General features: G+C 52.8%; 1 protein-coding gene across 1 annotated transcript; it reads left to right on the top strand.

Moving 5' to 3' along the window:
- Positions 1-1,160: 1,160 nt before the first annotated feature.
- Positions 1,161-21,027, top strand: VTN (vitronectin). Its single transcript, XM_061581048.1, has 10 exons — positions 1,161-1,241; positions 1,828-1,948; positions 2,737-2,862; positions 4,203-4,456; positions 5,560-5,926; positions 12,161-12,303; positions 12,958-13,111; positions 14,412-14,564; positions 18,798-18,914; positions 20,513-21,027. The coding sequence occupies exons 2-10, from the start codon at positions 1,870-1,872 to the stop codon at positions 20,614-20,616; spliced, it is 1,497 nt and encodes a 498-aa protein (XP_061437032.1). The 5' UTR covers positions 1,161-1,241; positions 1,828-1,869; the 3' UTR covers positions 20,617-21,027.
- The last annotated feature ends 570 nt before the right edge of the window (positions 21,028-21,597 follow it).

Genomic DNA, 21,597 nt, shown 5'->3' with positions numbered 1-21,597 from the left:
GTTATTGAGCTGATCTGGCCCATGCCTTCTAATCACTCCAGACCAGGTGCCAGCATCATGACCAACTCGGACATTGAAGTCACCCAACAAGATGACTCTATCCCGAGGGGCCACTTTAGCTAGCTCCTGTGACAGGAGGTCATAGAAGGCATCTGACTCATTGGCCTTGCCTTTTTCCCTCCACGGATGTTCGTCTTCAGTGGGGGCATAAGTAACTACGATCACCACTCCTCGTTTCTGGTTGATAAGAAGGCGAGGCCAAAATAGCCTGGGGCTTACAGCTTCCCACACCTCACCGCCACGCTCCCACGCCCCCTTCATTCTTTAGTTCAGAAGAAGAGCCACTCCCTGTTGTTTGGCAGTCTCCTGCTCCGAGTAGAGGACTGTCCACCCCTCATGGTGGCAGGAGCCAGAGCCGGTCCACCGGACCTCCTGAATACCACAGAGATCCAGGCGGTACTGGTCCAGCTCCCGACAGAGGAGTGGCAGCCTCTCCTCTGCAGTGAGCATTCGAACATTCCACGTGGCCACACGTAGTGGCTTTTTTTGTTTCCGGAGGAACACCGAGGGTAAAGATTCAGTCTCCTGGCTCCGCCAAATGGGGTTTGGCCAGGAGACGTCATAGACACCGGGGCCTCCGGCACAAGCTAATTTATTAAATGTTGTAGTCGTGGTTTAACGGTAAGTTAATTGAAGGTGGGACGGTTACCAGCCCTTCGCACCCGTCCAGAGCCCCCGTTTAGCCACTGTGGTGGTCACAAGCGCCATGAGGAGAAAGGCCAATTGGAATTGGCCCTCCCCCCACAGCACTGACCACGACAGCGTTGCCCGTCCGATACCAGAGACACAGATAGACACAGACAGACACAGACAGACAGACACAGACAGACAGACAGACAGAGACAGACAGACACAGACACAGAGAGACACAGACAGACAGAGACAGACAGAGACAGACAGACACAGACAGAGACAGACAGACACAGACACAGACAGACAGAGACAGACAGACACAGACATAGACAGACACAGACAGACACAGACAGAAAGAGGACTCCACCTCCACCACGATCACCATCAGTGGTGAATCATTCACCCGGTCAGGCAAACAGCGCCTATCAAGTGGGGGGGTGTGGTGGGGGGGTGTGGGGGGGAGGAAATCTGTGCAGCTCAACAGGAACGGAGTGCGAAGTCAGTCGGTGAGAGAGGAAACACGAGGAGGTCGCGGGTTCCGAGACGAGGTGAACGCGCGTGTGACGAGGTGTGTGTGTGTGTGACTAGGTATCTGGGTGTCTGTTTGTGTGTGTACAGGTGTGTGTGACTAGGTGGTGGTGGAGGTGGTGGAGGTGGAGGAGGAGGTGGTGTAGGTGGTGGTTGAGGTGGTAGTGGAGGTGGTGGTTGTGGAGGTAGTGGTGGTGGAGGTGGTGGTGGAGGTGGTGGTGAAGGACGTGGTGGTGGAGGTGGTGGTAGAGGTGGAGGAGGTGGAGGTGGTGGAGGTGGTGGTAGTGGAGGTGGTAGAGGTGGAGGAGGTGGAGGTGGTGGTGGAGGTGGAGGTGGTGGTGGTGCAGGTGGTGGTGGTGGTGGGGGTGGTGGAGGTGATGGTGGTGGCGCTGGTGGTGGAGGTTGTGGTGGTGGTGGAGGTGGTGGAGGTTGTGGTGGTGGTGGAGGTTGTGGTGGTGGTGGAGGTGGTGGTGGAGGTGGTGGTGCAGGTGGTGGTGGAGGTGATGGTGGTGGAGGTGGTGGTGGATGTGAAGGTGGTGGTGGATGTGGAGGTGGTGGTGGAGGTGTAATGACGACATGAATGTTGTGTTGTTATGTGTCGGGTAGAGGCTGGGACGGACAGGACGTGCAGTGAAGCAGCTGAAGGCGATGGGGGTGAAGTGGGTGATGTGGGTGATGGCGGTGATGGCGTTGTGCGACCTGGGATGTGCACAAGCCTCACGCACAGGTCAGTGAACACGGGTGGGTGAGTGTCTGTGTGTGTGAGTGGGTGTCTGTGTGTGTGTGAGTGTCTGTGGTGTGTGTGAGTGTCTGTGTGTGAGTGTGGGTGTCTGTGTGAGTGAGAGTGTGTGTCTTTGTGTGTGAGTGAGTTGGTGGGCGAGTGGGTGTCTGTGTGTGTGAGTGGGTGGGTGTGTGTGTGTGTGGGTGTCTGTGTGAGTGAGAGTGTGTGTCTTTGTGTGTGAGTGAGTTGGTGGGCGAGTGGGTGTCTGTGTGTGTGAGTGAGTGTCTGTGTGTGTGTTTGTGTGAGTATCTGTGTGTGTGAGTGTGTGAGTGTCTGTGTGAGTGTCTGTGTGTGTGAGTGGGTGAGTGTCTGTGTGAGTGAGTGAGTGTCTGTGTGAGTGAGTGTCTGTGTGTGTGTTTGTGTGAGTATCTGTGTGTGTGTGTGAGTATCTGTGTGTGTATGAGTGTCTGTGTGAGTGAGTGTGTGAGTGAGTGTCTGTGTGTGTGAGTGAGTGAGTGTCTGTGTGAGTGGGTTAGTGTGTGAGTGAGTGTCTGTGTGAGTGTGTGAGTGAGTGTCTGTGTGAGTGTGTGTGTCTGTGTGTGTGAGTGTCTGTGTGAGTGTGTGAGTGAGTGTCTGTGTGAGTGAGTGTCTCTGTGTGTGAGTGTCTGAGTGAGTGGGTGAGTGTCTGTGTGAGTGGTGAGTATCTGATTGAGTGGGTGAGTGTCTGTCTGAGTGAGTGTCTGAGTGAGTGGGTGAGTAACTGGTGAGTAACTGGTGAGCGGTGGTGACTTCAGGCTCGTGCGAGGAGCGCTGCGATGAGGCGCTGTTCTCCGGCCTCAGCCAATCGGAGTGCGCCTGTGATCCCTACTGCAAAGGACGCCGGGACTGCTGCTCGGACTACGACGACCTCTGTATCACAAGTACGCGACAAAGACAAAGCTCCCCCGTGTAGCCTGCTACAAGGCCGCAGGGGCAAGTGCTGCTAGCGAGCAGCAGCACCTGTGGCACACGAGGGGGGTGTGAGATGGCCAGCGTCACCACGCCCGGCCGCCTTTGTCTCCCCAGTGGCGATGTTTTACTACGCACCCCTACACCAGGTAGCTCATTTGAGGCTGAGTCGACCTAGGGGAGGCCCAGGACCGGTTCGGATAATCATCACTAACACTCACCCCTCTCACAACCCACCCACCCCCAACACTCACCCCTAACACTCACCCCTAACACTCACCCCTAACCCTCACCCCTAACCCTCACCCCTAACACTCACCCCTAACACTCACCCCTAACCCTCACCCCTAACCCTCGCCCATAACCCTCACCCCTAACACTCACCCCTAATACTCACCCATAACCCTCACCCCTAACACTCACCCCTAACCCTCACCCCTAACCCTCACCCCTAACACTCACCCCTAACCCTCACCCATAACCCTCACCCCTAACACTCACCCCTAATACTCACCCCTAACACTCACCCATAACCCTCACCCCTAACACTCACCCCTAACACTCACCCCTAACCCTCACCCTACCCCTAACACTCACCCCTAATACTCACCCATAACCCTCACCCATAACCCTCACCCCTAACACTCACCCCTAACCCTCACCCCTAACACTCACCCCTAACACTCACCCCTAATACTCACCCATAACCCTCACCCATAACCCTCACCCCTAACACTCACCCCTAACCCTCACCCCTAACCCTCACCCCTAACCCTCACCCCTAACACTCACCCCTAATACTCACCCATAACCCTCACCCATAACCCTCACCCCTAACACTCACCCCTAACCCTCACCCCTAACACTCACCCCTAACACTCACCCCTAACACTCACCCATAACCCCCACCCCTAACCCTCACCCCTAACGCTCACCCCTAACCCTCACCCCTAACCCTCACCCCTCACCCCTAACACTCACCACTCTCACACCCCCCCCATAACACTCACCCCTAACACTCACCCCTAACCATCACCCCTCACCCCTAACCCTCACCACTCTCACACCCCCCCCATAACACTCACCCCTAACACTCACCCCTAACCATCACCCCTCACCCCTAACCCTCACCACTCTCACACCCCCCCCATAACACTCACCCCTAACACTCACCCCTAACCCTCACCCCTCACCCCTAACCCTCACCACTCTCACACCCCCCCCATAACACTCACCCCTAACACTCACCCCTAACCCTCACCCCTCACCCTAACCCTCACCACTCTCACACCCCCCCTCCCCCCCCCCCTAGTAACTCGTGGCGACCTCCCTGATGACTTTGACCCCTCGGTGGAGGAGGAAGAGGAGGACCTCACCAGCGTCATCATCCACCCTGAGGCTGACATCAGCCACGAGGAGGGTGGCGTGGAGGGGGAGGCTGGTGCTGGTGGTGGTGCTGGTGGTGCTGGTGGTGGTGGTGGTGCTGGTGGTGGTGGTGGGAGGGGAGACGATTTTGAGGAGGTGCTGGGAGGAGGCACCGCTGAGGAGGGCCTCTATCCGCCCAGGGTAAAGATGACGGAGGATGTCGTCCTCGTGGTCGTCATCATCGTCATCATCGAGATGATCGTCGTCATCATCACAGTAATCGTCGTGACGATCATCATCATCATCATCGTCGTCGTCGTCACAATCGCCATCATCGTAATCGTCGTAATCATCGAGATGATCGTTGTCATCATCGTCGTCGTTGTCGTCGTCGTTGTGACGATCGTTATCGTCGTCGTCGTCACAATCGCCATCATCGTAATCGTCGTAATCATCGAGATGATCGTTGTCATCATCGTCGTCATTGTCGTCATCGTTGTGACGATCGTTATCGTCGTCGTCATCACGATCGTCATCATCGTCATCATTGTCATGGACGTCATCATCGTCGTAATCGTCGTGACGATCATCATCATCATCGTCGTCGTCGTCACAATCGTCATCGTCGTAATCGTCGTAATCATCGCGACGATCGTCGTCATCATCGTCATTGTCGTCGTCGTCGTTGTGACGATTGTTATCGTCGTCGTCATCATGAACGTCATCGTCGTCGTAATCATTGTGACGATCATTGTCGTCATCATCGTCGTCGTCGTCGTGATGATCATCATCATCGTCGTCGTCGTCACAATCGTCATCATCGTAATCGTCGTAATCATCGCGACGATCGTCGTCATCATCGTCATCGTCGTCGTCGTCGTTGTGACGATCGTTATCGTCGTCGTTATCACGAACGTCATCATCGTCGTCGTAATCATCGTCACAATCATTGTCGTCATCATCGTCATCGTCGTAATCATCGTAATCATCGAGATGATCGTTGTCATCATCGTTGTCATTGTCGTTGTGATGATCGTTATCGTCGTCGTCATCACGATCGTCATCATCGTCGTCGTAATCATCGTGACGATCATTGTCGTCATCATCGTCGTCGTGACGATCATCATCATCGTTGTCATCGTCACAATCATCATCGTCACCGTCATCATCATCATCATCATCACGATTATCATCACCACCATCATGATCGTGATCACGATCATCAACACTAGCCCATCAACATCATCACAATCATCATCACCACCATCACCACCATCACCGTAATCGTCTTCCTCTCTCCCTAGGTTCCTGCGAGACCGCCACCGCATCAACCAGAACCACCAACGCCACACCAACGACCACGACCGCAACCACCGCAACCACCGCAACCACCGCAGCAACCTCGACCTCCACAGAGACCCCCGTCCTCAGAGTCCATCGATCAGAGGCCCGGCTCCCAGCGTCCCCACGGGGCCTCGACTCCCCTGGGACCCCAACCGGGGCCCCAGCGGCCCCACGGGGAAGGCCCAGGGCCTGCCGCCGCAACCCCTGGGGAGGCCACGGGGTCCACGGTCATGGCCCGCGGCTCGCCTCCCAAGGCCGAACTGTGCAGCGGAGAGGCCTTCGACGCCTTCATGACGACCCCCAACGGGACCGTGCTCGCCTTCCGCGGTACGGCGGGCCCAGCAGACGTTGCCTACCTCGCCTGGTGGGCTAGGAGACTTTGACCATCGCGCCTGGTGGGCTAGGAGATGTTGGCTAGGAGACGTTGACCATCTCGCCTGGTGGACTAGGGGATGTTGACCATCTCGCCTGGTGGACTAGGAGACGTTGACTAGGAGACGTTGACTATCTCACCTGGTGGACTAGGGGATGTTGACTACCTCGCTTGGTGGGCTAGGAGATGTTGACTACCTCGCCTGGTGGGCTAGGAGACGTTGACTACCTCGCCTGGTGGGCTAGGAGATGTTGACTACCTCGCCTGGTGGACGAGGAGACGTTGACTACCTCGCTTGGTGGACTAGGAGACGTTGACTATCTCGCCTGGTGGGCTAGGAGATGTTGACTACCTCGCTTGGTGGACTAGGAGACGTTGACTACCTCGCTTGGTGGACTAGGAGACGTTGACCACCTCGCCTGGTGGACTAGGAGACGTTGACCACCTCGCCCGGTGGACTAGGAGACGTTGACCACCTCGCCCGGTGGGCTAGGAGACGTTGACTACCTCGCTTGGTGGACTAGGAGACGTTGACTACCTCGCCCGGTGGGCTAGGAGACGTTGACTACCTCGCCTGGTGGACTAGGAGACGTTGACTACCTCACCTGGTGGACGAGGAGACGTTGACTACCTCGCTTGGTGGACTAGGAGACGTTGACTATCTCGCCTGGTGGACGAGGAGACGTTGACTACCTCGCTTGGTGGACTAGGAGATGTTGACTATCTCGCCTGGTGGGCTAGGAGATGTTGACTACCTCGCTTGGTGGACTAGGAGACGTTGACTACCTCGCTTGGTGGACTAGGAGACGTTGACTACCTCGCCTGGTGGGCTAGGAGACGTTGACTACCTCGTCTGGTGGGCTAGGAGACGTTGACTACCTCGCCTGGTGGGCTAGGAGACGTTGACTACCTCGCCTGGTGGGCTAGGAGACGTTGACTACCTCGCCTGGTGGACTAGGAGACGTTGACTACCTCGCCTGGTGGACGAGGAGACGTTGACTACCTCGCCCGGTGGGCTAGGAGACGTTGACTACCTCGCCTGGTGGACTAGGAGATGTTGACTACCTCGCTTGGTGGACTAGGAGACGTTGACTACCTCGCCTGGTGGACGAGGAGACGTTGACTACCTCGCTTGGTGGACTAGGAGACGTTGACTATCTCGCCTGGTGGGCTAGGAGATGTTGACTACCTCGCTTGGTGGACTAGGAGACGTTGACTACCTCGCTTGGTGGACTAGGAGACGTTGACCACCTCGCCTGGTGGACTAGGAGATGTTGACTACCTCGCTTCGTGGGCTAGGAGATGTTGACTAGGAGATGTTGACTATCTCGCCCGGTGGGCTAGGAGACTTTGACTGGAGACGTTGACTACCTCGCCCGGTGGGCTAGGAGACTTTGACTGGAGACGTTGACTACCTCGCCCGGTGGGCTAGGAGATGTTGACTAGGAGACGTGACTATCTCGCCTGGTGGGCTAGGAGATGTTGACTACCTCGCTTGGTGGGCTAGGAGACGTTGACCATCTCGACTGGTGGACTAAGAGATGTTGACTACCTCGCCTGGTGGGCTAAGAGATGTTGACTACCTCGCCTGGTGGGCTAGGAGACGTTGACCATCTCGCCTGGTGGGCTAGGAGATTTTGACCACCTCGCCCGGTGTTGAGTCTATGGTTAGCAGTGTTGAGTCTATGGTGCAGTGCTGAGTCTATGGTGCAGTGCTGAGTCTATGGTGCAGTGTTGAGTCTATGGTGTAGTGTTGAGTCTATGGGGCAGTGTTGAGTCTATGGTGCAGTGTTGAGTCTATGGTGCAGTGTTGAGTCTATGGTGCAGTGTTGAGTCTATGGTGCAGTGTTGAGTCTATGGTGCAGTGTTGAGTCTATGGTGCAGTGTTGAGTCTATGGTGCAGTGTTGAGTCTATGGTGCAGTGTTGAGTCTATGGGCAGTGTTCAGACTATGGTGTAGTGTTGAGTCTATGGTGCAGTGCTGAGTCTATGGTGCAGTGCTGAGTCTATGGTGCAGTGTTGAGTCTATGGTGCAGTGTTGAGTCGATGGTGCAGTGCTGAGTCTATGGTGCAGTGCTGAGACTATGGTGCAGTGTTGAGTCTATGGTGCAGTGTTGAGTCTATGGGTAGCAGTGCTGAGTCTGTGGTGCAGTGCTGAGTCTATGGTGCAGTGCTGAGACTATGGTGCAGTGCTGAGTCTATGGTGCAGTGTTGAGTCTATGGGTAGCAATGCTGAGTCTTTGGTGCAGTGCTGAGTTTATGGTGCAGTGCTGAGTCTATGGTGCAGTATTGAGTCTACGGTTAGCAGTGCTGAGTCTATGGTGCAGTGCTGAGTCTATGGTTAGCAGTGTTGAGTCTATGGTTAGCAGTGCTGAGTCTATGGTGCAGTGCTGAGTCTATGGTTAGCAGTGTTGAGTCTATGGTGCAGTGCTGAGTCTATGGTGCAGTGCTGAGTCTATGGTTAGCAGTGCTGAGTCTATGGTGCAGTGCTGAGACTATGGTGCAGTGTTGAGTCTATGGTGCAGTGTTGAGTCTATGGGTAGCAGTGCTGAGTCTGTGGTGCAGTGCTGAGTCTATGGTTAGCAGTGCTGAGTCTATGGTGCAGTGCTAAGACTATGGTGCAGTGCTGAGTCTATGGTGCAGTGTTGAGTCTATGGGTAGCAGTGCTGAGTCTATGGTGCAGTGTTGAGTCTATGGTGCAGTGTTGAGTCTATGGTGCACTGTTGAGTCTATGGTGCAGTGTTGAGTCTATGGTGCACTGTTGAGTCTATGGTTCAGTGTTGAGTCTATGGTGCAATGCTGAGTCGATGGGTAGTGCTGAGTTTATGGGCATCAGTGCTGAGTCTATGGTGCAGTGTTGAGTCTATGGTGCAGTGCTGAGTCTATGGTTAGCAGTGTTGAGTCTATGGTGCAGTGTTGAGTCTATGGTGCAGTGTTGAGTCTATGGTGCAGTGTTGAGTCTATGGTGCAGTGTTGAGTCTATGGGCAGTGTTGAGTCTATGGTGCAATGTTGAGTCTATGGTGCAGTGCTGAGTCTATGGTGCAGTGTTGAGTCTATGGACAGTGTTGTGTCTATGGTGCAGTGCTGAGTCTATGGTGCAGTGCTGAGTCTATGGTGCAGTGTTGAGTCTATGGTGCAGTGTTGAGTCGATGGTGCAGTGTTGAGTCTATGGGTAGCAGTGCTGAGTCTGTGGTGCAGTGCTGAGTCTATGGTGCAGTGCTGAGACTATGGTGCAGTGCTGAGTCTATGGTGCAGTGTTGAGTCTATGGGTAGCAGTGCTGAGTCTTTGGTGCAGTGCTGAGTTTATGGTGCAGTGCTGAGTCTATGGTGCAGTATTGAGTCTACGGTTAGCAGTGCTGAGTCTATGGTGCAGTGCTGAGTCTATGGTTAGCAGTGTTGAGTCTATGGTGCAGTGCTGAGTCTATGGTGCAGTGCTGAGTCTATGGTTAGCAGTGCTGAGTCTATGGTGCAGTGCTGAGACTATGGTGCAGTGTTGAGTCTATGGTGCAGTGTTGAGTCTATGGGTAGCAGTGCTGAGTCTGTGGTGCAGTGCTGAGTCTATGGTTAGCAGTGCTGAGTCTATGGTGCAGTGCTGAGTCTATGGTGCAGTGCTGAGTCTATGGTGCAGTGCTGAGACTATGGTGCAGTGCTGAGTCTATGGTGCAGTGTTGAGTCTATGGGTAGCAGTGCTGAGTCTTTGGTGCAGTGCTGAGTCTATGGTTAGCAGTGTTGAGTCTATGGTGCAGTGCTGAGTCTATGGTGCAGTGTTGAGTCTATGGTGCAGTGTTGAGTCTATGGTGCACTGTTGAGTCTATGGTGCAGTGTTGAGTCTATGGTGCACTGTTGAGACTATGGTTCAGTGTTGAGTCTATGGTGCAATGCTGAGTCGATGGGTAGTGCTGAGTTTATGGGCATCAGTGCTGAGTCTATGGTGCAGTGTTGAGTCTATGGTGCAGTGCTGAGTCTATGGTTAGCAGTGTTGAGTCTATGGTGCAGTGTTGAGTCTATGGTGCAGTGTTGAGTCTATGGGCAGTGTTGAGTCTATGGTGCAATGTTGAGTCTATGGTGCAGTGCTGAGTCTATGGTGCAGTGTTGAGTCTATGGACAGTGTTGTGTCTATGGTGCAGTGCTGAGTCTATGGTGCAGTGCTGAGTATATGGTGCAGTGCTGAGTCTATGGTGCAGTGTTGAGTCTATGGGTAGTGTTGAGTCTATGGTGCAGTGCTGAGTCTATGGTGCAGTGCTGAGTCTATGGTGCAGTGCTGAGTCTATGGTGCAGTGCTGAGTCTATGGTGCAGTGCTGAGTATATGGTGCAGTGTTGAGCCTATGGTGCAGTGTTGAGTCTATGGTGCAATGTTGAGTCTATGGTGCAGTGCTGAGTCTATGGTGCAGTGTTGAGTCTATGGACAGTGTTGTGTCTATGGTGCAGTGCTGAGTCTATGGTGCAGTGCTGAGTATATGGTGCAGTGCTGAGTCTATGGTGCAGTGTTGAGTCTATGGGTAGTGTTGAGTCTATGGTGCAGTGCTGAGTCTATGGTGCAGTGCTGAGTCTATGGTGCAGTGTTGAGTCTATGGACAGTGTTGTGTCTATGGTGCAGTGCTGAGTCTATGGTGCAGTGCTGAGTATATGGTGCAGTGTTGAGTCTATGGTGCAGTGTTGAGTCTATGGGTAGTGTTGAGTCTATGGTGCAGTGCTGAGTCTATGGTGCAGTGTTGAGTCTATGTTGCAGTGCTGAGTCTATGGTGCAGTGTTGAGTCTATGGTGCAGTGTTGAGTCTATGGTGCAGTGCTGAGTCTATGGTGCAGTGCTGAGTCTATGGGTAGCAGTGCTGAGTCTATGGTGCAGTGCTGAGTCTATGGTGCAGTGTTGAGTCTATGTTGCAGTGCTGAGTCTATGGTGCAGTGTTGAGTCTATGGTGCACTGTTGAGTCTATGGTTCAGTGTTGAGTCTATGGTGCAATGCTGAGTCGATGGGTAGTGCTGAGTTTATGGGCATCAGTGCTGAGTCTATGGTGCAGTGTTGAGTCTATGGTGCAGTGCTGAGTCTATGTTTAGCAGTGTTGAGTCTATGGTGCAGTGTTGAGTCTATGGTGCAGTGTTGAGTCTATGGGCAGTGTTGAGTCTATGGTGCAATGTTGAGTCTATGGTGCAGTGCTGAGTCTATGGTGCAGTGTTGAGTCTATGGACAGTGTTGTGTCTATGGTGCAGTGGTGAGTCTATGGTGCAGTGCTGAGTATATGGTGCAGTGCTGAGTCTATGGTGCAGTGTTGAGTCTATGGTGCAGTGCTGAGTCTATGGTGCAGTGCTGAGTCTATGGTGCAGTGCTGAGTCTATGGTGCAGTGCTGAGTCTATGGTGCAGTGCTGAGTCTATGGTGCAGTGCTGAGTCTATGGTGCAGTGCTGAGTCTATGGTGCAGTGCTGAGTCTATGGTGCAGTGCTGAGTATATGGTGCAGTGCTGAGTCTATGGTGCAGTGTTGAGTCTATGGGTAGTGTTGAGTCTATGGTGCAGTGCTGAGTCTATGGTGCAGTGCTGAGTCTATGGTGCAGTGCTGAGTCTATGGTGCAGTGCTGAGTCTATGGTGCAGTGCTGAGTATATGGTGCAGTGTTGAGCCTATGGTGCAGTGTTGAGTCTATGGTGCAATGTTGAGTCTATGGTGCAGTGCTGAGTCTATGGTGCAGTGTTGAGTCTATGGACAGTGTTGTGTCTATGGTGCAGTGCTGAGTCTATGGTGCAGTGCTGAGTATATGGTGCAGTGCTGAGTCTATGGTGCAGTGTTGAGTCTATGGGTAGTGTTGAGTCTATGGTGCAGTGCTGAGTCTATGGTGCAGTGCTGAGTCTATGGTGCAGTGTTGAGTCTATGGACAGTGTTGTGTCTATGGTGCAGTGCTGAGTCTATGGTGCAATGCTGAGTATATGGTGCAGTGTTGAGTCTATGGTGCAGTGTTGAGTCTATGGGTAGTGTTGAGTCTATGGTGCAGTGCTGAGTCTATGGTGCAGTGTTGAGTCTATGTTGCAGTGCTGAGTCTATGGTGCAGTGTTGAGTCTATGGTGCAGTGTTGAGTCTATGGTGCAGTGCTGAGTCTATGGTGCAGTGCTGAGTCTATGGGTAGCAGTGCTGAGTCTATGCCCTATCCCCTACCATCTCCGAAAGAGCCCCCCATTCTCACCGCCCCCCCCCCCCCAGGGCTGTATGTCTGGGAGCTCTTCCCCGTCTCCGGAGGCGCCCCCGGCGCTCCCCGGCTCATCGAGGATGCGTGGGGAGTCCCGGCCCCCGTGGATGCGGCCTTCACGCGCATCAACTGCCAGGCGCTCTCCTACATCTTCAAGGTGGTGGTCCACGTGATCCTTGCGTGCTTCCTACGTGCGTCCGGAGGCTGATCAATGCCCCCCCCCTAACCACCCTCCCCCCCCCGGGTGCGGTCAAGGGATGGCTCCCTATTGCTCAACCACGTGATGTATTTTCTTGGTTCTTTCGGTAAAGTCACGTAGAAGGGAAGTAATCAAATAATAAAAATAAAACACAATAAAATTATTCTCACGACGTTTCGGCCACAACGCAAGCAGCCGTCCTCAGGTGAAAACCAGGTCTGTCGAGGCGACAGCGTGCCTTTGTGTCTGGTGAATGTCTGTGTGCGTCTGTCTTTGTCTCTGTGTGTGTCTTTGTGTGTCTGTCTGTGTGTGTATCTTTGTCTGTGTGTCTGTCTGTGTGTCTGTGTGTCTGTCTGTGTGTGTGTCTGTGTGTCTGTCTGTGTGTCTGTGTATCTGTCTGTGTGTCTGTGTGTCTGTCTGTGTGTGTGTCTGTGTGTCTGTCTGTGTGTCTGTCTGTATGTCTGTCTGTCTGTGTGTGTGTGTCGTTGCCTCTGTGTGTGTCTGTCTGTCTGTCTGTGCTTATCATTGCCTCTGTGTCTGTCTGTGTGTCTGTCTGTGTGTGTGTATCTTTGTCTCTGTGTGTCTGTCTGTGTGTCCGTGTGCTCGCTCCAGGGAGACAAGTACTGGCGCTTCACGGACGGGGTGCTCGACCGCGGCTTCCCGCGGAGCATCTCTCGGGGATTCCCGCGGGTCCCGTCCGCTCCGGACGCGGCCTTCGCCGTCCCTCGCTCCCGGCACGCTCAGGAGCACGCCTACTTCTTCAAGGGTGAGCCCACGAGGGCCTAGACCCCCTGCCTAGACCCCCCTAGACCCCGTCGAGACCCCGTCTAGACCCCCCTAGATCCCCCCTAGACCCCCTGCCTAGACCCCCCTAGACCCCGTCGAGACCCCGTCTAGACCCCCCTAGATCCCCCCTAGACCCCCTGCCTAGACCCCCCTAGACCCCGTCGAGACCCCGTCTAGACCCCCCTAGATCCCCCCTAGACCCCCTGCCTAGACCCCGTCTAGACCCCCCTAGACCACCTGCCTAGACCCCCCTAGACCCCCTGCCAGACCCCCTAGACCCCCCTAGACCCCATCTAGACTCCGTCTAGACCCCCCCTAGACCCCCTGCCTAGACCCCCCTAGACCCCCTGCCTAGACCCCCCTAGACCCCCCTAGACCCCATCTAGACTCCGTCTAGACCCCCCCTAGACCCCCCTAGACCCTCCTAGACCCCCTGCCTAGACCCCGTCTAGACCCCCCTAGACCCCCTGCCTAGACCCTCCTAGACCCCCTGCCAGACCCCTCTAGACCCCCCTAGACCCCATCTAGACTCTGTCTAGACCCCCCTAGACCCCCTGCCTCGACCCCCCTAGACCCACCTAGACCCCCTGCCTAGACCCCCCCTAGACCCCCTGCCCAGACCCCCCTAGACCCCCCTAGACCCCCTGCCTAGGCCCCGTCTAGACCCCCCTAGACCCCATCTAGACCCCACTAGCCCACACCCCCACCTAGCCACCATCCCAGGGCCAGCCCTGGCATGGCTCAGGTTGGGTTTTGTTTTTTTCCACTGGCTACAAACCGAGCCGTACCAGAGCCAGCCCTGGCATGGTTCAGGTTGGGTTTAGTTTTTTTTCCACTAGCTGGAAGCTGAGCCGTGCCAGTACGTGTTCCTCTTTGTCTATCTCTCTCTATCTACCTCTCCAGGAAGCCAGTGCTGCAAGTAGGTGTTCCTCTCTTTGTGTATATCTCTCTCTGATTTCGAAAAGTGTATTGGTTTAGCCATGTTTGTTTGTTGTAGTACAGAGTTAGACTGATGGCTTTAATCTCAGTTGTCTTATGGTTGTTGTTTGACTTGCATCCCACTGGGATTTTTGCACACAGCGTTGGTGTACACGGTGTTTTTTTCTGCAATATTTGGCTGTCTTTTCTTGGATTTTTTGTTTGCACTTAGTCACATATTCACTTTAAGATGTTTTTTGTTCGTGTTTTTGTTTTTTGTTTGTTGCGGTTGCACCCGATTCAAGAGCCAAATGGCTCACAGGGCTATACCTAATAAATGAACTTGAACTCTATATCTACAGGAGGGCAGTACTACAAGTACACGTTCCGTCAGCAGTCGAGCTCCCACGTGTGCCGGCGGCACCCTCGCCCGCGAGCCCCCCACTCGGCGCACTTGCACGGAGCCCCCCACGGCTGGGATGCCTTCATGAGCCGCTTCTTCTCGGCCAGACACGGTGCGTGTGTACACGTGTGCGTTTGTGTACAAGTGTGGGGAGCGGTAGTGTAGCGGTTAGCGCGCTGCGCTATGAACCTGGCGACCCGGGTTCGATTCCCGCTCACGGCCAACACCAGTGACGATTATCTGAACCGGTCCTGGGCCTCCCCTAGGTCGACTCAGCCTTAAATGAGTACCTGGTGCGGTGTGTAAACATCGCCACTGGGGAGACAAAGGCGGTCGGGCGTGGTGCTGGCCACCCACCCCTTCGTGTACCATTCCGGCCTTCATAGGTGCTCGCTAACAGCACTTGCCCCTACAGTCTGTTAAGGCTATACGGGGGATCTTTGTTTTGTGTGTACACGTGTGTGTGTGTGTGTGTACACGTCATCTCAGTCAGTCGACCGGTGGCACCTGCTGGGTCTGCCCCGTGACCTCCTGCCAGCGGGCGTTTGACACTTCACGTGGCCTCAAGGTGCACATGGCCTGCACAAGCGTCGTGGTGATGTCACCGCCACTTAGTGGCGAATGGCGGTTGTTGTTGTTGTGTTGGTCAGGATGCTGGCACCTGGTCTGGAGTAATTGGAAGGCATGGGCCAGATTAGCTCAATAACAATGGTTGGAGGCCGCTAGATTTTTGTTCAGCCCATGGGCTTGCAATTACCAACACACTGTTCCGGCATCGGCGCATCCACACAACATTATGGATGCATGCCAGGTTCAAGCAAAAATATCTGCTGGGCTACGTAGTGATGGAACAGAGGATGTGGGCCCATGTCCTTGACACCAGGACCTACCGTGGAGCTGATCTGCCCTCTGACCATCGACTTGTCATCTGTAAAATGTGCCTGCCATTCTTCAACTCCGGTGGTGGGTGTACACCCAGAACCCCATTCAAACCCAAGGTGGCATGGTCTCAGCTAGCTGATGACTACTGCTGCTCCCAAGCGAAATGCTGAGGGAGGGTGGCGTTTGTGCACAGACTGCCCTACATAACATTATAATGACAGTCTGGACCACTGGACGGGTTCTGCAGGATTGGAAGGATGCCCTGGTGGTCTCCCTCTTTAAGAAGGGGGACCGCACAGACTGTAACAACTACAGGGGCATCTCACTCCTCAGTGTGTCGGGAAAGGTCCTGGCAAGGATTATTCAACATCGCCTTGCTAGGCACGCTGAGGAGAGGCTTGCGGAGCTCCAATGCGGTTTCAGGAAAGGGTGGTCCTGCACAGACGCCATATTTTCTGTCCGTTTGCTACAGCAGAGGTGTAGGGAATTCCAACAAGATCTACGTCTCTGCTTTATTGACCTGGTCAAGGCCTCTGGGTTGTTCTTCGTGCTTTCGGAGTCCTTGACCCTCTGCTCACGATCATTAAGGACCTTCATGATGGTGAGTGGGCCCGGGTAAAACTACGTGGTTTGGAGTCAGAACCATTCCCTGTACACCTTGGGGTGTGACAGGGACGTCCTCTGGCTCCCACATTATTTAACATCTATTTCGACCACGTAGTTCGTGAAGCCTTCAATAGCTGTACCGGAGGAATTTACATCTGGTACAGATACAATAAGAGGCGGATCGATGCCCGGGTGCTGTCAAGGGATGGCTCCCTATTGCACAACCACTTTATGTATGCCGATGATCTGGTAATTGCTGCTCACTCAGAGGAGGAGTTGGAGGCGCTGCTGCTGAACCTGGAGCTTGTCCACTTAGAGATGGGCCTTGCCATCAGCCCCACCAAAACTAAGCACCTGCCTGGGTATTTTGTACCATCGGACACTCCACCCCCACAACTCTCAATTGGTGATAAGGTAGTTGTAGAGAGAGTGGAGAGTTTTCTATATCTGGGCAGTGTGCTTATGACCGGCTCCAGTTTATCAGCAGAGGTCTCACTCCGAATCAGTCGAGCGGCAATATCTTTTCATCGCTTGCGTAACGCTGTGTGGAAGCTACCTGGTCTGTCGCTCCGCACGAAGCTTCAGGTCTTCTCGGCCACGGTCATTCCCTCCCTTCTCTACTGCTTGCGAGACGTGGACCCCCCTAGTGGAGCATCTTCGCCGGTTGGAAACATTTAGGCTGGCCTGCCTACGATCCATCCTGGGTTTAACCAGGCTGGATTGTGTGAGGAGCTCACAAATCCTTGAAAGATCTGCGCAAAGTCCCATCAGTGAGCTCCTCCGGCAGGCAAGGCTGCGTTGGCTGGGTCATGTAGCCCGCATGCCCAGCCACCGCATGCCTAAACAGCTTTTGTTCGGCCGGATCGAGGGGGCTAAACGGGCGCGGCACAGGCTGGAGAAGAGACGGAGTGATGTGGTACAGGAGGACGTGGAGCTGAGTGGACTTGCCGATGACTGGTACCAGCGGTGTCAAGATCGGCCTCAGTGGAGGAGGCTCGTGAAGGACGCTACTGGGCAGTTGGAGGCAGTCGCCCTCCAACAACAACGGAAGGCGGAGGAGCGACGCTCACAACAACGAGCGGAGCGCCGGGTGGCTAAAGCACAGCAAGTTGGTACAGTAGGGGGCACAGGTGGTGCATCAGCCAGTCATCTCGGTCATCTCGGTCAGTCGACCCGTGGCACCTGGGTCTGCCCCGTGACCTCCTGCCAGCGGGCGTTCGACATTTCACGTGGCCTTAAGGTGCACTTGGCCTGGCACAATCGTCGTGGTGACGTCACCGCCACTTAGTGGCGAATGGCGGTTGTTGTTGTTGTTGTGTGTACACGTGTGTATACACGTGTGTGTGTGTGTACACGTAGTATGTGTGTGTACACGTGTGTGTGTGTACACGTGTGTGTGTGTACACGTGTGTGTGTGTACACGTGTGTATGTGTGTATACACGTGTGTGTGTGTACACTGTGAGTGTGTGTGTGTACACTGTGTGTGTAGTAGTGTATAGTGTGGGTGCTCGGAGCGATCTGTGGTTCCGATTCTATTGGGGTGAGGCCACGTGGTGGCCACCCTGGGTGACCGCTATTGTTGTGGAGAGCTCCACCACCCAACGCGGCCAAACAAATTGAATTGCTGCCCCTACTGCTGCTACTACTGCTGCTGCTACTACTACTGCTGCTGACTGCTACTACTGCTGCTGCTACTACTACTGCTGCTACTGCTACTACTGCTGCTGCTACTACTGCTACTGCTGCTGCTACTACTACTGCTGCTGCTACTGCTGCTACTGCTGCTGCTGCTACTACTACTGCTGCTACTGCTACTACTGCTGCTGCTACTACTACTGCTGCTACTGCTACTACTGCTGCTGCTACTACTGCTGCTGCTACTACTACTGCTGCTACTGCTACTACTGCTGCTGCTACTACTACTGCTGCTACTGCTACTACTGCTGCTGCTACTACTACTGCTGCTGCTACTGCTGCTACTACTGCTGCTGCTGCTACTACTGCTGCTGCTACTACTACTGCTGCTACTGCTACTACTGCTGCTGCTACTACTACTGCTGCTGCTACTGCTGCTGCTACTACTGCTGCTACTGCTACTACTACTGCTGCTACTGCTGCTGCTGCTACTACTGCTGCTGCTGCTACTACTGCTGCTGCTACTACTACTGCTGCTGCTACTGCTGCTACTGCTGCTGCTACTGCTGCTGCTGCTACTGCTGATTATGATGCTACTACTGCTGCTGCTGCTACTGCTGCTACTGCTGCTGCTACTACTGCTGATTATGATGCTACTACTGCTGCTACTACGACTATTACTACTTCTGCTATTACTGCTGCTACTGCTGCTACTACTACTACTGCTACTACCACTGCTGCAACTACCGCTGCTGCTACTACTGCTGCTAATACTACTTGCTGCTACTACCACTGCTGCTTCTACTGCTACTACTACTGCTGCTAACACTACTACTGCTGCTGCTACTACTGCGACTACTACTGCTGCTACTTGCTACTACTGCTGCTGCTGCTACGACTGCTGCTGCTACTGCTGCTGCTGCTACTACTGCTGATGATGCTACTACTGCTGCTACTACGGCTATTACTACTTCTGCTACTACTGCTGCTACTGCTGCTACTACTACTACTGCTACTACCACTGCTGCAACTACTGCTGCTGCGACTACTACTGCTACTACTGCTACTACTATTACTACTACTGCTGCTGCTACTACTGGTACTACTGCTGCTACTACTGCTGCCCCCTGCTGCTTCCCCCACTGCTGCTGCTACTACTGGTACTACTACTGCTACTACTGCTGCCCCCTGCTGCTGCCCCCGCTGCTGCTGCTGCCACAGACAAGTGCTACCCGCGGGACACGGCACGGAGCTGGCGCGGCGTGCCCACGCGTGTGGAGGCGGCCATGTTGTCACCCTACCCCCACGCCAGCCTGGACGTCTACTTCTACAGTGGAGGTGCAGTCGCGTGGTGTATAGTGTAGTGTATAGTGTAGTGTATAGTAGTGTATAGTGTAGTGTATAGTGTAGTGTATAGTGTAGTGTGTATAGTGTAGTGTATAGTGTAGTGTATAGTGTAGTGTATAGTGTAGTGTATAGTAGTGTATAGTGTAGTGTATAGTAGTGTAGTGTATAGTGTAGTGTATAGTGTAGTGTATAGTAGTGTATAGTGTAGTGTATAGTGTAGTGTATAGTGTAGTGTATAGTAGTGTATAGTGTAGTGTATAGTAGTGTAGTGTATAGTGTAGTGTATAGTGTAGTGTATAGTGTATAGTAGTGTAGTGTATAGTAGTGTAGTGTATAGTGTAGTGTATATACACTACACTATACACTACACCACTATACCAAATTGAATACTCATCTCATTATAACTGCTTGTCGTTGTTGCCTTGAGTTTTTAGTCCTTCCCACGCACCTCCTGTTGTGCGTGGGCAAGAATCCTACTAACTGTACCCCCCTCCCCCCCCCCCCCCGTGTGTGTTAGTGGGGAGCGGTAGTGTAGTGGTTAGCGCACTGCGCTATGAACCCAGCGACACGGGTTCGATTCCCGCTCACGGCCAACACCAGTGACGATTATCTGAACCGGTCACGGACCTCCCCTAGGTCGACTCAGCCTGAAATGAGTACCTGGTGCGGTGTGTAAACATCGCCACTGGGGAGACAAAGGCGGTCGGGCGTGGTGATGGCCATTGACCCCCTCGTGTACTGTTCCTGCCTTCATAGGTGCTCGCTAACAGCACTTGCCCCTACAGTCTGTTAAGGCTATACGGGGGATCTAAAGTAGAATATTCTTGGGTTTTTTCGGCAATAACAAAAACAACAAATGTGTTATTTTTGTCATTTTCTTTGAACCTATCTACTTGACTTTACCGAAAGTCCAAAGAATATCCTACAATTTTCGATTTAAAGCTTTCGTGACTGCAGGGATTCATCTTCTTGGTTCTTTCGGTAAAGTCACGTAGAAGGGAAGTAATAAAATAATAAAAATAAAACACAATAAAATAATTCTCACGACGTTTCGGCCACAACGCAAGCAGCCGTCCTCAGACTCTGTCTCCCCGACAGACCTGGTTTTCACCTGAGGACGGCTGCTTGCGTTGTGGCCGAAATGTCGTGAGAATTATTTTATTATGTTTTATTTTTATTATTTTATTACTTCCCTTCTACGTGACTTTACCGAACAAACCAAGAACATGAATTTTATTTCATTGTTTTATTTTTATTATTTTATTATTTCCCTTCTACGTAACTTTACCGAAAGAACCAAGAAGATGAATTTTATTGCATTGTTTTATTTTTATTATTTTATTACTTCCCTTCTACGTGACTTTACCGAAAGAACCAAGAAGATGAATTTTATTTTATTATGTTATATTTTTATTATTTTATTACTTCCCTTCTACGTCATGACTTTACCGAAAGAACCAAGAAGATTAATTTTATTTCTTTGTTTTATTTTTATTATTTTATTACTTCCCTTCTACGTGACTTTACCGAAAGTACCAAGAAGAGAAATATCCTACAACCTGTCCCCTCCTTGTGTGTGCGTGGGGCAGACTCCTACTACCGCGTTGACCTGTCCAGCCGTCGAGTGGAGCGTGCCTCTCCGCCCTACCCACGCTCCATCGCCAAGTACTGGCTCAACTGCGACGTCAAGTGACCCCGTGCTACCCCACCCCCCGTGACGTCACAAAGGGCACGTGGTCGTGACGTCACAAAGGGGGGTGATCCCCCCCTCTCCCCCTTCCTTCCCACCCCTCCGGGCGGTGACTTCACTTTCACGTGCGTCCGCAAGACTCCGGATCGTGTCATGGACTCGTGAATTACGCCATAGAGAGAGTCACACAGAGATACGTAGAGACCCGTAGAGATACAAAGAGACCCGTAGAGATACATAGAGACCAATAGAGATGCATAGGGACACGTAGAGATACATAGAGATACATATAAACCAATAGAGATCCATCGAGACACATAGAGATACATAGAAACCAATAGAGATACATAGAGATCCATAGTGATGCATAGAGACACGTAGAGATCCATAAATACACATAGAGATACATAGAGACACGTAGAGATACATAGAGACACGTAGAGATATAGAGATAGGTAGAGATACATAGAGACCCATAGAAACACGTAGATATACACAGAGATACATAGAGATACATAGAGACACGTAGAGATACACAGAGATACATAGAGATACATAGAGACACGTAGAGATACATAGAGCTACATAGAGTCATGTAGAGATACATATAGACACAGAGTCACATAGAGATACACAGAGATACATAGTCACACAGAGATACATAGAGATACATAGAGATCCATAGAGATCCATTAGAGCACCACACTTAGTGCCATACGCAACGATAAACACAAATCGACGAAGGCTGTTACGCCAATTCGCGTTCATTCAATTCGCACACGCACAATAATAATAATGATGGTAACATTGATGACGATGATGATGAGATTATGCTGAACTCACTATATAGAGGAATTTGATTTGAAAACTCGTTGGCCTGTGGTTAAGCTCCGCCCCCTAACTCCACAAGCCCCCCCTCCAGTCACTTCCTGTCTAAGCCCCGCCCCCTAACTCCACAAGCCCCCCCCCAGTCACTTCCTGTCT

The sequence above is a fragment of the Lethenteron reissneri genome, unplaced genomic scaffold, assembly GCF_015708825.2.
Source record: "Lethenteron reissneri isolate LAM-NWPU_2019-01 unplaced genomic scaffold, ASM1570882v1 scaffold_136, whole genome shotgun sequence".
Taxonomy (NCBI): Eukaryota; Metazoa; Chordata; class Hyperoartia; order Petromyzontiformes; family Petromyzontidae; genus Lethenteron; species Lethenteron reissneri.
The sequence above is the reverse complement of the archived record's forward strand: the minus strand, read 5'-3'. Positions and strand labels throughout refer to the sequence as shown.